The 16,784-nt window shown below is 40.2% G+C and overlaps 1 protein-coding gene across 4 annotated transcripts in view; it reads right to left on the reverse strand.

Moving 5' to 3' along the window:
• Positions 1-8,351: 8,351 nt before the first annotated feature.
• cdk16 (cyclin dependent kinase 16) overlaps positions 8,352-16,784 on the reverse strand; it is a 16,294-nt gene continuing 7,861 nt past the window's right edge. For all 4 annotated transcript variants that reach the window (XM_005747980.2, XM_005747977.2, XM_005747979.2 and 1 more), the window contains 12 exons: positions 16,451-16,507; positions 16,031-16,145; positions 15,841-15,935; positions 15,697-15,759; positions 15,312-15,435; positions 13,997-14,117; positions 13,714-13,811; positions 13,384-13,489; positions 13,094-13,136; positions 12,859-12,949; positions 12,697-12,774; positions 8,352-12,604 (listed from right to left, as the gene is read on the reverse strand). In XM_005747980.2, the coding sequence (XP_005748037.1) occupies positions 12,567-12,604; positions 12,697-12,774; positions 12,859-12,949; positions 13,094-13,136; positions 13,384-13,489; positions 13,714-13,811; positions 13,997-14,117; positions 15,312-15,435; positions 15,697-15,759; positions 15,841-15,935; positions 16,031-16,145; positions 16,451-16,507 (1,029 nt within the window). In that variant the 3' untranslated portion in view covers positions 8,352-12,566. The remainder of the gene's footprint in view (positions 12,605-12,696; positions 12,775-12,858; positions 12,950-13,093; positions 13,137-13,383; positions 13,490-13,713; positions 13,812-13,996; positions 14,118-15,311; positions 15,436-15,696; positions 15,760-15,840; positions 15,936-16,030; positions 16,146-16,450; positions 16,508-16,784) is intronic.

Below are 16,784 nucleotides of genomic sequence, written 5' to 3' on the forward strand. Positions count from 1 at the left end.
TGCAAAGCACTCATGCAATCTAGCTTGGCTAGCATTAGCAGATAACTTAGCACTCCACCCTCCTATCCCGATTCAGTCACTTCTGGATCTAAAAACCAAGCTATCAGGGGGCAGAACACTAATGTAAAACCTTCTCTGGAAATCAACTTATGGTGGCTCCATCCATCTTGTAAACAAAGCAAAATTAAGGCAACCTTCCACTGTGCTGCTGCAAGTTTTTTCAAGCATTTATAAAGTCTGTAGCTACAACAAACTGTGGCCGTTCAGAGCGAGAGGACAGAGTGTTATGGTTTCCCTGTTCAGGCGTTGTTTTCAGCTTTGACCTAAACTGGGCTCATTGGTGTCTAACAGAAATACAGATGACTGTGTACCTGTGGTGCAGAAGCCACTTGGACCTCCAGACTCCAGCAATAAGCAGGTGCCGCTTCATCCCGCCAAAGCAATAAGCTAAACGCATCTCCCCTCGGAGCCTCATGCCTTAAAACAAATAAACCAAAAGCAAAGCATAATGAAATGGGCGATTCAGGGATAGCATAAGCTAGCGTCCACAATCAATACAGAGGACAGATGGTTTTTCTCCTGACTTAAGTATTTGAAGTCAGGGACTCTAAACTTTGAAAGAGCCTTTAAGAGGAAAAATGACTGGGAAGAAATGCACCTGCTTTTATAACTGCTTTTATTTGCATTTAAAGTAGTACTGTCACTTCTTGGTGATATTTTTCATTTTGTTTGCAGTTTTGCCACAGTGAGGGGGGGGTGAGGTGGTTCCAGTCATTGCTTCTTCTGCACTGAACCCTCTGGGGAATATTTCTCATATACTGTGGCTACGTTTCGTGTCTTTTTTCTTGTGGCTTTTCAGATGATGTAATTTTTGGTTAAGTAATTTGAAGGTTGTTTTCTGCAGCACTGTCATAGAATTTAACCCTTTGAGGTCTAAATCATCATCTGTGAGGATCCTGATCTATCAGAATATGTAATTTTTGTTCTTTTTAAAAATGTTCTCACAAGTCTATTCTAATTGGCATACATAAAAATCTGTTAACTTTTTTTTTATGAAAAAGTACTTCTTGTTTGTCTCCAACTCAAAAGTTTAGAGTTCCAGGCTACAGCTGGACACCAATGACAACTAAGACCTCAGTGTAGTAGTAGCTTTTTTAAAAGTCTAACAAATCATTCAGTGTAATTTATAACACAAAAATGTGAAACATGAGTTGGTATAAGATACAAATATCTTACTGTAGCTTTAAATTTGTCTCAAAACTATGAATTAATTAATTTTCTCTATTGTCATTATACAAACAAATTGTGAAGAACGGTTCACTCAAGAGCTCAGGGAATTCCAGTGTGGTGCCAACAAGTCCAGTCATGAAATACTAAATACTCCACAGTCAGTTCTTAGAAGTATAATAACAGTGGAAGCAGTTAGAAACGACAGTAACTCAGACAGAATGAAACATGGGGATAAGAAATGAGAAACTTTCACAAAACTCTCACAACAGAGTATTTTTGCATTGTGTTAAAACTAAAGTTATTCAGTAAATAGCCTGAATACTTAATTCGCAGCTGGATGTCAGTGATCTGCCAAATTAAATCTAGCCTTAAAACAGCTTGGTAGCTTATGTTTTTAGGCTAAATATTTTCTTTTATTACACTACAAAATGAAACCTGCTCTGTAGATTATAGTGCAGAAACATCAGCATTACACACACACTAAAATGTGCAAATAAAACACAATGAGGCAGAGAGATTAAACCTTCAGGTGGCCCGACAGTCATCCAACATCAGGTCTTTTTATCCAACTGTCTGAATGAGAGCAAACACACAAAAAGGCACACAGCTGAACTGCACGAGCACGATACTTACTATTATGTTCAGCTGCATAAAGTCAGTCATACAGACGATGAAAGTGCAATGATGCTGAAAGAGGCATCTCTTATTCCCAACGGCAGGTTTCTCTGTATAAGATTTTTTTTAAATACCATTAGCAACAAGTTGGACAGTGCTTAGATAGACAGTCTCGGCTGAATACACACCTACAGGGAGCTGGATCCCCCCCCCACCCCCTCCAAAAAAAACCGCACACGTTTTCATTACCATTATGTGATTTGCCTTCATCACCATTATGTTCAGAGCATTCTCATTCCCAACACGTAACATACCCATGATTTTTCATGGCCTAAGGCGTCTCAGGATGCAAAAGGTACCCTTCAGTGTCCTTATGAGACACTCTAGGTTTTCAATTGAATGCAACAGAATTCACATGCGTCGCTATGTTACACGTTGGGATGAGAACGTGTTATGTTATAAATAATCAGACACCAACAACACCAGTCCTATAAAAAGAAACATAAAACATGACTCTAGAAATGGCAGAAATGATGTGTATTTTGTTAGCAAATTCCAAGACTATGCTGACTGTAACTAGCTTATACTTTAATACAGCTAGCTACTCTAACAAGCTGACAGCCAGTGACATGACTCAAACTCCCAGGTGTGCAAAATCGACTCATGATGCAGAGATAGACATGGCTTTACTTCTAGCTAAGCTAACTTAGCTAACTTCCACAAACTAAGCTAACTACTGTCAAAGTAAACAAATGAAATAATAGCTCTGTCCCAATTCCTAGGCCACATCCTTCAAAGGACCCGGCCTTCGCGTTCTACGTAGGCGGGTCCTCTGAAGACAGAGAAGAGGCTGTGGAATGGGACGGCCTAGGCTTCAGATTTGCGTCCCCAGCTGTCTCTGTGGAGTTGAATAAACTCAGCCATCTGCTCCTTGCTATCTAATATATAACAGGACATTGGAGTATATTCTCGACCATCTCACACTTCTGTTTATTCAGTTTTCTGTTTGATGTTTATTCAGCTGTGTAAAAACTATAATTTTAATCTCAGCCAAACTGATTTACTCAGGAACAAATAAAACACTGATAAAGCCAAACAATAACATTTTTATTTTTATATATCATATTTAATTTAAGTAGCGAAAGACCACAGGGGGTCTGAAAACGATATGCCGGGAGTTCACTATTCTCGCTGGCTCTAGTGAGCCTTGAACTCCCGGCTAGCTAACGAGCTGGTGGGTAACAGACGTCTGCGCATACGTCGCAGCACTTTTGCAAATATGTGATATCTTGATAAACCGAGCAGATATTTGAAGTTTACACAGCTACATTCTCACCTGAAAATATTCTCGCCTGGCTGTGACGTAATCAGCCTTCAAATGCAGCCTCCGAAGGATGCAGCCTAGGAATTGGGACACAGCCAATTTGTTGCTACTGGAAGTTAGCTAAGATAATTTAGCTAACTTAGCTAACTTTTGCTAGTTGAGCTAACTAATGTCAAAGTAAACAAATGAAATAATTTGTTGCTGGTGGAAGTTGCCTCATTCAAGTATCTTCCCCCACATTTACTGCTAGACTAGCAGCATTTAGTTATTTATAATTACATTTATTTGTTATTATCATTTCCACTCACCACTGTCATTCTTTTTCTTTCCTCTTTTTTGTTTTTTCATTTTTGACTTCTCTTTGGATTTATGTTTTATCATCGTCGATTTTGATGTTCACTTAATAAAAGGCTTATTTTATCTTGTTCCGCCTGCTTGGTGTCCTGCATTTGAGTCCAGACATAAGATTTGCTCCCTGCAAATTATAACAATTAGATATCTGTATGCCAGTAGAAGTGTGCTGTGGATGAGCAGGATACCATTGTACCAGGCCCCACTCCTGTCCTAAACCTACCTATGAAAAAGACTGATGTGCAAAACACCAATTCTGAAGCCAACCACAGTTTCCTGGCTGACAAACATGCAATTTATGTCAACATCACTGCTCCAGTAACCACCTAATGTGAACTTTGTAGATCTCTAAAAGTAGAACGTTACATCCAGGCAGCCACTCTGTCAGGGCGCTGATGCCACAGCGGGAAGATGCAGAAAGCATCTGACAAAGCAGTTGCACTTGATGCCTTGGGAAAGTTGTGTTGTTTTGAATAGTAGGCTATCCACTCTAGATGACACTGTCAGTGGTGAAGACTATTAGTTCAATTGTCTTTCCCAGTTTCCATGGCGGACCCCTGAGCTGAAATGAAAAGGAAGACTTTTCTTGTCCGTGTGTGTGTATGTTTGCATGTGTACAAATGCTGCACTTGTCTAAATATAAACAGGCTTTAAAGCACAGATTTGAAAATATATCAGAGTCTCTGCTGCAGCGCTGTAACCAGTGGAAGAGAGAAACGAATAAAAAGACGACAGGCAGAGGAAGAAAAGAAGACAGATGAAGGAGATGCAGAGGACAGTACAGAGCAGAAACCGAGGGAAAAGACGACAGTCTGAGGGAGAGGGAGAGAGATGCAGTGACATCACAGCAGAACAGTGAGGTAACGTCTGTGACACAGAAGCTGAACCCATAGAGCAGACTGTCATTTTTCACATCGATTAGAGCTGTTGATGCTGCAGCTCATGAATACTTAAAATGTTTTTATAAATATATTTAAAAATTTGACACCGAAATAAATTTTTTAAAGGAGCTGTTTACCAACTGAAAGAACTAGACTGTAATTTTGCAAGCCTGGGTTTTTCAAGGTCGATGCACTTTAAGGCTGCAGTAAGTAGAAGGAAATGAGGAGGAGGCAGAGGAAGTCACATACTAGGACATTTTTTCAAACACCTAAGATCTGAGTAAGAAGGTTAGAAGTGTTGTTGCTAGTTTGCTAAATAATCCTTAGACGGTGTTGCTTGACCTGTGGTTTTCAGCCAGCCTCAGTGATACAGCTGAGTGTGCACGTTCCTAAGAAGCAACCTAGAACACAGATTGTGTGTCATGTTGTGTAATGTGCTGGAAATCTTGGACAGAAATCATTCTGACACACTTCTGAGCTTTTAAGGTGGAAACAGTGGCCTGAAAACACAAATTTAAAAGCTTATTATACCCTAACTCTTATGTCTGCACCCAGGCACAAGAGGAGAGCAGAATAGTTACTTTTGCATGAATAATATGACTTCTGTCTTTGTTTGTATCTAAACACAGGTTCCCTTTCAGTTGGTACAACACACAGTGTGGAATATCACAACCCCACATGTCATCCCATACGCTATATCTCACTTCCCTGTATCTTCAGGGAACAGAAGTTACAGACATAACTGTTTGCCTTTTATTGTTCTTTCGGTTAGTACTATGTACTTTTACTGGAATAACCTTGTACCAGCCTCACTTTCTGAAACATTTTCTTTGTGAGATACCTCTCTGCTCTCTCATTGTCTTTAAAAGTGTCGCATAAACACAGAACTTCACATGTCTTCACAGTCCCTGCTTCACTTTTTAACCCAGCCATCCTCTGCCTTCCACATCTGATACCGTGCTTCTGGCACAATCTTTGTCGCTGTCACTCCATCAGGATAGAAAAGCCTCTTAACAGCTTTGACACAGAAGCTGCATTCACAGCCCGCGTTTGGAAGAAACCATCTGAAAGCAGAGAGGGTTATGCTGACAGCTATAGCATTAAAGTAATGTGCTGGTGTTTCTGATCTATCAGCTTTACTTCTGTGTTCAGGGTGCCTACGCTGGCTTGATGGGACACTGATGCTGTCTTGCTGCCATCTGCTGATTACAGTCTGTAATGACATCACGATCAGAGAAGATGAACCGATGCACTGAAAATCTAAAAAAATAATAATAATACCTTTAATAGTAACTATTAATAGTTACTTTTCCTTAATTAGTAATAGTGATGGCACTGGCTAATTATTATTAACCACTGATTGCTCAGATGTTGCAAGTTAAAATGTTTCAAAATCATAGAGCTAAACTTTCTTAAAGAGAATATGTATAATATAACATATAATTTGAATAAATAATCCATTACTGTAACAGGACATACATATGAAAGGAGATAAAGGAAGGCGTAATAGGTCCACTCGAACTTTGCTCTGCCCCTCTCTGCCTGCCTGTGTCTGTCAACTCTGAATTAGGACTAATATAGTCTTAGCATAGAGGCAATTTAAGATCCATCCATCCTATTATCCACTTCAGGGAACCTGTCCCAGCAGTCACAGGACAAAAAGCAGGGTACACCCTGGACAGGTTACCAGTTTTGCCAGGGTAACATAGAAAGACTGACCACCTCGTACAGTCACATTCACACCTGTGGCCAATTAAGAATTGCTATTTAGTCTAACCCATGTGGGAGGAAGCCTGGGTGCTCGAGAAGACTCATGCAAGCATAGGAAGAAGTTGCAAATTCCATGCAGAAACAACAACAACAATAATAATAATAATAATAATAATAAGCTCAGACGGTAAGCAAACTGATTTGGTAGTAAGATATTTGGTTATAAGTGTTATCGTGGAACTTTGCAGTTAGTTCAAAAATCTTATAATTGAATCCAGCTTCACAGCTTGTCATATAATTCAGCTGGTTTGAACTCAGAGCTTCCAGCTGAAACCTTTAAATTATATAACTTTTAACTTGAATAATTTTTTTGTTTCAAATGAAAAACATCTCTGCTCACAGTTTACGAGAGACTGCTGAGCTCTTATATAGAAAAAGACTTGAGCAGGTCATTCTGAAGTTTTTATCAAAGATGATGGTTTTTATCCAGTATTTCATCTTCCTCTGCTTGTCCATGCAATAACAAACTAACAGCCAGACAACATAAATCAAAACCTGCAGCAGATCAACTGGAAAACCTTCACAGACACACAAAAAATAGTTTTGAGAGGATTTTTTTTAAAGAAAAACAAAATCTAAAAAAAAAAAAAAAATAAATCTGTGTTCAAGAAGAATAAAAATGTGAAACAGCCAAATTAAAACAAAGAACTTTATAAATTAGGCAGGAAAAACATAAAAACACACTCTTCAAATGAAGGTACGTCATGCTGAACTTTTACCTGCATTGAATCAGGAAGCCTCGGGTTTAATGTGAGTTTTTTGAATCCCAAACCGACTTCATCACAAACACTAAAAGAAAGAAAAGAAGACTAAACACTCTCCAGCAGCCTATAAAAACAAAATCACTTTAGAAAAGAAGAGTGTGCTCAGACAGATAGCGCTGAATGTTCGTGCACGTCAGCAGCAGCGCTTACACGTTTCATGTTTATGGAGAGAGAAGCTCAAATCTGCAGCAGCTTTTTGACTCCATTCTGGCAAAAAGCACCAATATCTTCATTTGTCTCTGCACAAAATGAATTCTGACGTATCAGCCCATTGTATGCAGTTTATCGGTTATCACTCTCACAAATGTTGCCTGTAGGAAGCCTCAACATGCAGACTCAGCAGGCTCAGAAAGACAGAACGGGAAAATGAAGAGGACATGAAGATAAAGAACAAGTGCAGTGGGCAGGAAAATGGCGAAGATAAGGACTATATAAGTTGTAAATGACTTTAGTTTGATATATTGAGGGATGTCCTAGTTTCCTGTGGTTAGTATTCCACACCTAAGTTAGTAAAAGTGACTGACTTCACACAGTATCTGTGCTTGAAAACATTCCCTAATTACATGTATCGATTACACCAACTTTACTGTGGAGAAGTTTGTACATAAAACAAATAGATACTGTCTGTAAGCGCTGTGTGAAGTTTCCTCACAAGTCAGATTCACTTCATTTATCTCCTAACAGCTTCTCTGCCTGAGTCCTTTTTTTGTACACAGTCATTTAAGTTACTTTTCTTTCTGTTTTAGATTTAGTTGCATTTTTATTACCCCTCTCTGTCCGCACCTTATCCAGGATTTCCACTTTACTCAGTCCTCCAAACAAACCTGTTTTAGCAGTTACTCTATATTTCCAAAGCATTTGCTTCTCTGCCTTCACACACATATGAACTTATCTCACTCTTAATCCACAGGTCTAATATTACGGCGATCCACTCTTTCGGGCTATAACTGCTTCAACCTTCCTGGGAAGACTTCCCACAAGGTTTAACAGTTGTTTATGGGAATTCTTGACCATTCTTCCAAAAGCACATTTGTGAGGTCGCACACTGATATTGAACAAAAAGGCCTGGCTCCTGGTTTCCGCTCTGATCCCAAAGGTGCTTTATCGGGCTTGAGGTCCAGACTCTTCCTACAAAATTGGGAACATGAAATTGTCCCAAATGTCTCGGTGTGCTGAAGCATTAAGAGTTTCTTTGACCTGAACTAAGGGGACAACGCCACACCATAATCCACAATTCGGCACAATGCAGTCAGGCATGTACTGTTGTCCTGGCAACACGGCCATGGAAGTGATGGAAACATCTGAATTCAATGATTTGGATGGACGAGTGAATACTACAGTACAGCGTACCTGTTAACTGTAATATCAAAGTAGAAACACTAATAAAGTCTAATAAACAAACAGCCAACACTGATAATAAATAAAGGATTTTAATATTTATGTACTTTAAATATATCCAGTATACATGAAGTAAACATAATTGTACACAATAACAGGATATACTTTCTTTTTCATACTTGGACTCATATTTCAAGTATGCAGATCCATTATAGCATCAGATATGTCGCAGTGCTTTCTTGGCAAATGGAAGATTATTCAAATGAACAGCATAGAAGTTATCTGGAAGAATCCCATCATGCAGTGCAGTATATTGCAGATAACTTTGGTATGGTGTCGACCAAAACAAAGCATGTTAGTTCATTTACAAAAGCAGAGAAAACAGCATTTGCATCTATGTGGACCAGAAACATGCATGTTTCTCCATAGGTCACTAAAATGTTCCTAAACATGACAAACATAGCGGACATGAACCCTGCTGCTGCCTCGCTTTGCATGATTTTGAATGATTCTTGTTTTGTGTCCCGTTTTGTTTAATAATTCATGTAAAAGCAAAATGTCCAAATCTGATAAAAGGTGTTAATACAACAACAACAAAAAAATCCCCTGTGCAACAGCGGATTTGAAGTTTAGCATCAGGAGCACCGGCTTTCAATTTTGAGGACATTAACTTCCCTCTAAAAGGCATCAAGTGTGTTTTTGTTGTATGAAATAGAGGCAAACTGAAGATTTCATGCACCAGGATGTACTGCTCCCATCACAAAGCCGTGCAAACTGGATCTAAGCAAGAGGACACATATGTACACGTACGGTCTCCCCACAAAGCAGCACGATATGGGCACATTTAACAAAGCTGCCAGTTCAGGGTCTGTGAAACGCTTGGTTTGTGGTGGGAGCAGCACACACCAATGCACGAAACGATGATCCAGCTTTTGATTTTAATGACGTCTTTTTGTTGTTATAAATGGAGGCTGTTTAAAGAAGGGAAACTAATGGCTTCATACATCACAATGTACTGTTCCCTTCCCTGAGCTTCAGTAACTGGATATTATTAGAATGGAAAAGAGAGAGAAGACATGTACATGTGAAAATACAGCGTTTGTAGTTTGAGAACCAGCCCAGTCGGTCTTACGTGCACCTTTTAATAAAGTAGTACACGCCATTGTATGATGATCTGTTAACTCTGCATTAGGCAACACACTGTATGTGGAAAACTCAAGTGATGACTGCTGAAAATGTACCTGTAAAATCCTGTCCTGAAGGATTTCTGACCATTTTGCTTTAATCTCAGATTAAAGCAAAAGTGCTTTTCTTTCAACAACTGGGACATAGTGTGCTCCTGAGTTCTTTTCCATTATTTCATGTTCCTAAAACCAAAAATGCAGATCAATCAGTGACCTCTGAAGAAACATGCGCTCTGAACTTTCACATCTATACGCCGTTTCCTGTGCAATTGAGCAGCAGCTGAGGAACAACAACACTGCAGCGTGCAGATTAAAACCTGTGATTATCTCTAATAATCAGTAACTCTGTACACATTATTACTGTAAACCCAGCCAACATTAAACTACTGACCACATCAACAGTTTAGAGTTACATTCAACAGTCATTTGTTTAACCCAGCATTAGCACGGCTCACAGAAGCTTCACCTTTAGTCTGACTCTCCCCCCGTCACATCACTTTGAACACATTTAAGTCCTAAAAGAAAAACACACAGGTTGCAGTCAAATAGTCAGTTTTCCTCAGGAAAGGTAAGCAGCTAATACCCATGCCTAATTTGCAACAATTATATGTAATTAGGTCAAATAAAACAGCCACAGGGAAGGTTGCAGTATACCTCAGTTTGCATGGATATGTTCTCTTTTTGTGCATTGCTGTGTTGCCAGCTTTGAGGATTATTACTGTTACTTCAGTCACAGATACTGGAAGCCTTAGACAAAGGTTGGTGAGGAAGTCATATTTATACTCTTCCTGAAACAGAACACATGGGACAAAATAACTAAGACGAGATTTTTGCATCGCTGGAGACAGAAACACCAAAGCATCTGCTGCCAGTTTAGTGTGTGAGCAGTCTGAGCACTGTGGCTCTTTGAAGTCCTTATAAATCATCCTTTTGTAACATGTTTCATTGAAGTTAAGGAAGAGTGATTAGAAAATTACACAGGTGATCATTTTTTTTGACCATTTGACTGCAGCCAGTGTCCAATTTTATTCACAGAAACACAGTAAACACTCTGAATTACTACCTATAACGGCAACTCACCTCCACAATGTTTTATCGTTTCGTTTCAATGATTCACGGGGAGCAAAAGTCTGAATATTTTCAGTCTGATATCTTTTTCTGGTATTTAAAAAAATGTACACCTCTAGAATGCATTCTAACTTTTTAAGACTTCAGACTTCTGCTGCCGTTCAATAAAACAATCAAACATAACGGAGGTGCGTTCATTTACGGGCACTGGATGTCTCTAACCTCCCACAAACATACAACTGTATGCAACATTTTTACAGCAGATTGAAAATCCAGCTTCCTCTGAGTCAAACACCTTGTTCGATGGTTATTATTGTCTTATTATTTCTCTATTGCTAAGATTTCTTCACAGCTAAAAAATAAAGATTCACATCAAGAACAGCTTATCTCTTAAAAATATGAACACTCTTAAAACTGATAAGAATACAAAAAAATTAAATAAAAATAAAAACTGGCTTTTTGAAATTACATCTGTTTTTGAAGGGATGAAATCTGAAAACTACCTGAAGGTTATATGAATCCCATCCAGCGACACCTGGACTCTGTGCAGGGGAAGATTAGGTCTCAACGAGGATGTGAATCTCTTTAAAATGTTCTTTTGCAGTCTGTTTCCACACAGGCTAAAAACCACGAGCTGCAAAAAGTTCTTTATGAAAGAGAACGCGATGCTGCGTGTAATTTGCCATCAAAAATTGGGAATTTCCTATGAAATGCGCAACAGACAATCGGCTGAGTGCTGGTTGAGTCTGTGCAGAAACAAACTTGTTTGGCTAAATCTGTTTAAACAGCAGCAATCAGTGCCCTGCATTTTCCTCTGACATGTCATGGGGTCTAATGAGGCAAAGGCATCACACTTTTCAACAGTCTCCATGACAAAAAAAAAAAAAGAAAAAAAACCCTACTTACTGATCTCCAATAAACACAAAAAAACCAAAATAAAACTCCAGTTGAAATAAATTCTCTGTGATAAGCTATATACGGCAGATTTATGGTGTTACCGTCTCTTGGTATTAATATATATATTAACAGTATTACAGTATAAAGTTCGAGTGTACGACACACACATGCAGAACAGCAGAAATCAGGTTCACACTTTCAAAATAAAAGCAAAGGTTTAAATTTCCACAGATGTGTGTTTGGCTTCTCCTGCAGGCTGTTTAATAGTAACACTGAAGTGTAAAATGTAATACTGCAAACCGAAACACAATCGGCAGCTCGACACAGATAAGGAGACCGCTGAAGAGCTGCGGGTTTGAAACAGAACATTCGTCTTCAGCCTTTAATGTGAAAACAGCGCCTGTTTTCCTCTCGCTGCAGGCTCGACGTTACTCTGACGGTTTCATCTCATGTTCGGTAGCACGTTAAAAAAATATTAAAATAAATCAAGCTGCAATTTAGGGAAAACTTTGGAGTCAAAATTTCTGAATTTTTGTTTTTTGTGTGTTTAACAAACTGAATTTTTATTGTGTTTCATCAGGTGTTATTAAAGTTTTAAGCAGGTACAGTTCAGCACGCTGGGACTGGATCGTGGCTTCAGTTTAACGCTGACTTTGCTGCCGCAGATGTTCACACGGGTGATATGACGTATACGACTGTTTCCAGGGGTTTCCATGACAGCAGAGCTGAATTCCAGGTTTTCCAGGACTTTCACCAACTTGATATTTATGTGTTTAATCTTTGCAGTGAAGATGGAAGACAGAACCTCCTGGAGAAGCTTTTACTACTATTCACCCGTTCATCTCTCCATGTACCGAGGTGAAGTTCTGAAGCCCGTTTCCGTTAGTCACAATATTCTGTGCTCTGATTGGTCAGGTAGCTGCAGCGAATCATAATTTCCTCTGTGTAAACAACGGGCTTCATCTTCTCGTCATAAATAATAGCAACTTCTGTTTTCTTCTACTCTGTTGCACTTGCTGTTAGTCAGTAAAGTAACTTGCAGTAAATCCTCTAGGGAAAAAAAAAAGCATCATCATCATAGTCACTTCCTGTCCTGTCAGTTTCCCTTTGTTTGTCCAGCAGCAGACTCCGCCTCGCCACGATGTCAGAAAAGCATACTCCGCCTCCTGTTTGGACTGTTTGCTGGACAGAAAGACAAAAATAGACGATGTCAGCGTCAGACTAACCCAGCAGGGAGCCACGTGGCGCTGCCTCCTTCCCACACAGACTGTTACCTGGATCCGGTGCTGCTGCTGTTGGTCTCATCGTTTCCTTTTCAAGCTGAATCTCTGGCAGGGTGAAGATGGACGTCGCTGAAACAAAAACAACCACAGCGCCTCTGTGACGTTACCGTAACAACAGGGACCAAATGGGACCGGTGTGAACTTTAAACTTACTGTCAGGAAGTAACTTCACTCTCTTTCCAAGGTTACTGAAGTAAGAGTGGCTCATCGACTCGTCTGCAGAGATCCTCTTCTTCCCCTCAAACTAAAGTTTAAATAAAGTTTAAACTTTAAATTTTTATTTTCCCCATCACATAAATGAACACAAAAAAAAAAAACCCAAAAGGTTATTTATTCGTTATGATTCAGAAAGAAAAGGAGACGCACAAACACTGCGAGGTTAACTGACCTGTAGGAATTCTGACAACAGCTCCACTCCTTCAGTGCTGAGCCTGAACACAAAAACACAAACTTCGTTATCTGGTGCAGTGAGCCTTTAAGATTACTGCACATCTGTGTGCAGCTGCAGATCTGGTGACTTAAACTAAAAGTAAAGAGGAAGGCTCTCTGGAGGCCACTGCAAAGGAATCACACGGATCCTGGTGGGTCAGCAGCAACAGGCTGGACATATGGATGAGGAGGCTTAGTGTTTTAACCCCCGGCTACTAAAACATGGTGTACATGTGTGCAGCTCTGCACCTGGGAGTGTGGTTACTCAGTCTCTCTGCTTTGTATTGAGGATAGTTAAACGCCACAAACTCCTCATTAGACGTGATCCCAGGCCAGGTCTGCTCTGTGGGAGTACCTGCACACAAAATACATACGAGGTTTATTATAAATATAAATGCAAAAGCTTAACAGCTATTTTTTTGAAACATACATTTAAATTAATTTACAAAATAAAGCTAAAAACAGCAGCATGATGAGGTGTGGTGAGACGTCCCTCCCACGTCCAACCTAAGGCATGCTTTTAATCAACACAGGTCGATGGAGTCCTCAAAAGATTACGAAGTAGAAGATGATTCTCACCCAACAATTTAAAGATAAAGTGAAGCTCCTCCTCGACTGTGGAACCAGGAAACAGAGGTCGACCTGTCGCCATCTCGTAAAAAATGCAGCCAACACCCCTAAAAACAGAAAGACAGACAAGCGCAAAGACACGCACACACACGGCAAGAGGTTTGTCTCATCAGATGGTTTAACCATAGATGATCATTTCACCACAGAAGAATCGATTTTTTTAAAATGTAATTTATCAAATTTTCTAGTAGCAGTACTACAATAGAGTAGTACAGTGTACTGCATCACTGACCACATGTCGATGTGAGTGGAGTAGTCGGTGCTGCCCAGCAGGATGTCAGGTGGTCGGTACCACAGCGTCACCACCTCGTTGGAGTACGTCTTTGTTGGGATCGACTTTGCTCGAGCCAAACCTGAAACAAACACACACGCACGCACACACACACACACACACGTGTCATTAAAGCCTCATCATCACTGTCTTTACACTGATTCAGATTACATTTGTATCCTAACAGCTAAAATAAATGTATTCATTCTCCGTAAGGACCACGACTCACACTGCCTCAAAAGGCATTTTAAATACTTTCTGAGCGTTGCATTACAAATAGACGAGGGGATGATGTGCAGTGACTCTGCTGTCCTGAATTCACCGAGGAGGTCATTCTGTCGCTGGTTGTGGAGGTCAGACGTGTGTCTGTAATCCTCCTCTGCCAAACTGCACAGAGCAAATCCATGTCTCTGGCTCATCGTCAAAGTCCAGGCATAAAAAGGGATCGGTCGCCCTCTGTGTCTTTAACCGCACGGCCCGAAGCAGTTTTAATATCCAATTCTCACAGGAACCAAAAATCGACTCTCTTCCAATAAAACTGTCTCCACTGGTAATACAGGAAGAACGGCTCTCTGCGATGCTGTGATAAATAAATGAAGTGAAGGTCTGAGAGAGGTCCCTGAAGAACTTCACATCTTCATCACTAACATGACATAACTGCCAGCTGGTTGGAATGACAACAACAACAAGATGAAGAAAATCACGAGGTTTAGTGATAATCGTGGAGCTGGAAAGGCAGGGATTCAGCCGGGGGCTCCCACTGGCCAAGGGTTCGGTCTGCAATTTAATAAGTAGCACTTGTTGTGTGTGTGTGTGTGTGTGTGTGTGTGTGTCACAGATGGGCTTGGCAACAGCTGGGCAGCTCTTCACACACACAGTTGATTTGGTCTTTTACTTTCTTGTAATCCTCTTCCAGTGTCTTAATTTTCTCTCTACGCAGCTTCACTGAAGTCAGAAGTTGAGAATAAATAAAATTTGATATTTTGCTCAGACAAGCAAGATGTTCCTCCAACCAATAAATAATGGACGTGACTGTCGGTCCATTTCTTCATGTTTTGTTCCACCTTCAGAGCCAACTGGTCTTGTTTTCTTGCTTGCCTTTTCCTTAGTTTTAGCGTGACAGGTGCCGGTAGCTCACGCTTAAATCATTACACATTTTCATCACTCAAAAGGTGAGTTTTTCACAAGAAAAACCTCAGACGCTAAGATTTAAATAGGTCCTAACTTTACAAAAAAAACAAAAAACAGAAACTAAGACAGTGTCCGCAGGACTCACCAAAGTCTGCTAGCTTGAGCTCTCCTCGCTCGTTGATCAGCAGATTTTGTGGTTTTAGATCTCGATGGAGAACTTTCCTCCGGTGGCAGTACGACAAACCTCGCAGCAGCTGGAAAAGGAAGAGCTGAGGACAGAAACACCGCTGCAGTTACAGGAAAAGTCGATGAGCACACGATGCAAAGAAAAACCCTCAAAAACAGGGAAACAAGAGAAGAAGAATTCCTTCTGCTTTTTCAAATTCATTTTTTATCATTGTTTAAAAATCTACCAAAATCAGAAAAGTTAAATCACCAGCAGGTTTGTCACATCAGTTTGTGCCTGCCACACACACACACACACACACACACACTTTCATTATACTAAGAATAAAGCAAACTTTTCTCACTTTGACATTGTGAACATGAATGACATTTCCACAGTCGTCCAGATACTGCTTCAGATCCTTGTCCTGAAACACATGAACACACATTCAAACCCACCAAAGAAGAAGAAGAAGAGGAGTTTGTGTATTGTTGTGTGCATTTCTTACCAGGTACTCAAACACCAGTGTGAGGGATTTCTGCGTGTGGATGATGTCATGAAGCGTGACGATGTTGGCGTGTTTCAAATCCTTCAACAGAGACACTGAGGAGTAAAAAGTACAAACATGCTGTCATTAGTACTTCTACTACTGTAGTACCAGTAATACTTCTGTTGGTTCAGTGTCAGTGATGCAGTACCTTCTCTGATTGCAGTACACGGAGCTCCTTCTTCATGTTCCAGTCTAATTTCCTTCAGAGCCACGAGATTTTCAGTCAGTTTACTCCGACCTTTATACACTGTGGCATAGGTCCCCTACACACAGGTGACACACAGAGAGGAGAGAGGCGGGGCATTTAGTCCATCGGAATCTTATTTATTGATTTCAGGAGCCAAAAGCAAACATTACAACAAAAAGAGTGGACTGTCAGGCAAAGCTTTTTACACTTAATTTGTAGAAAAGGTCAGAAAACTTTACATTAGTTAGTGAGTCTGAAATGAAACCTTTAAGGAGTGTCACAGAGCAGCACGGAGCACTTAGATCCTGTTTGTGTTCTTTATTAAACAGTTTCAAAGATCTGTCTGACATCCACCGATAGAAGGAGATAATGTGGCCTCACCTCTCCCAGTTTGTCCAGCTTGATGTAAGTCTCCAGCTTCCCAAAACCAATCTCTGACTGCAGGCAAAGAGGCAGAGATGAGAGGGTTAAAATAACCTGCGCTGGCACACTAAATGCAAGAGAAACAACACAACAAACATCCTTACATAACAACAGAATCAGAAACCAGTTTCACACTTGCATCCCCCCCTACAGACACACAGTCTGCAGCCCAGCGTATCCAAATTCAGGGGCCGCATCCTTCAGAGGCCGCATTTGTAGGCCGATTACGTTACAGCGGCGCGACAAAGGCTGCCCAAATGTCTGGGTCACAAAATAAACGTTTAACATATTT

Source organism: Pundamilia nyererei, unplaced genomic scaffold (genome assembly GCF_000239375.1).
Source record: "Pundamilia nyererei isolate P.nyererei 1_Seehausen unplaced genomic scaffold, PunNye1.0 scaffold00210, whole genome shotgun sequence".
Lineage (NCBI taxonomy): Eukaryota > Metazoa > Chordata > Actinopteri > Cichliformes > Cichlidae > Pundamilia > Pundamilia nyererei.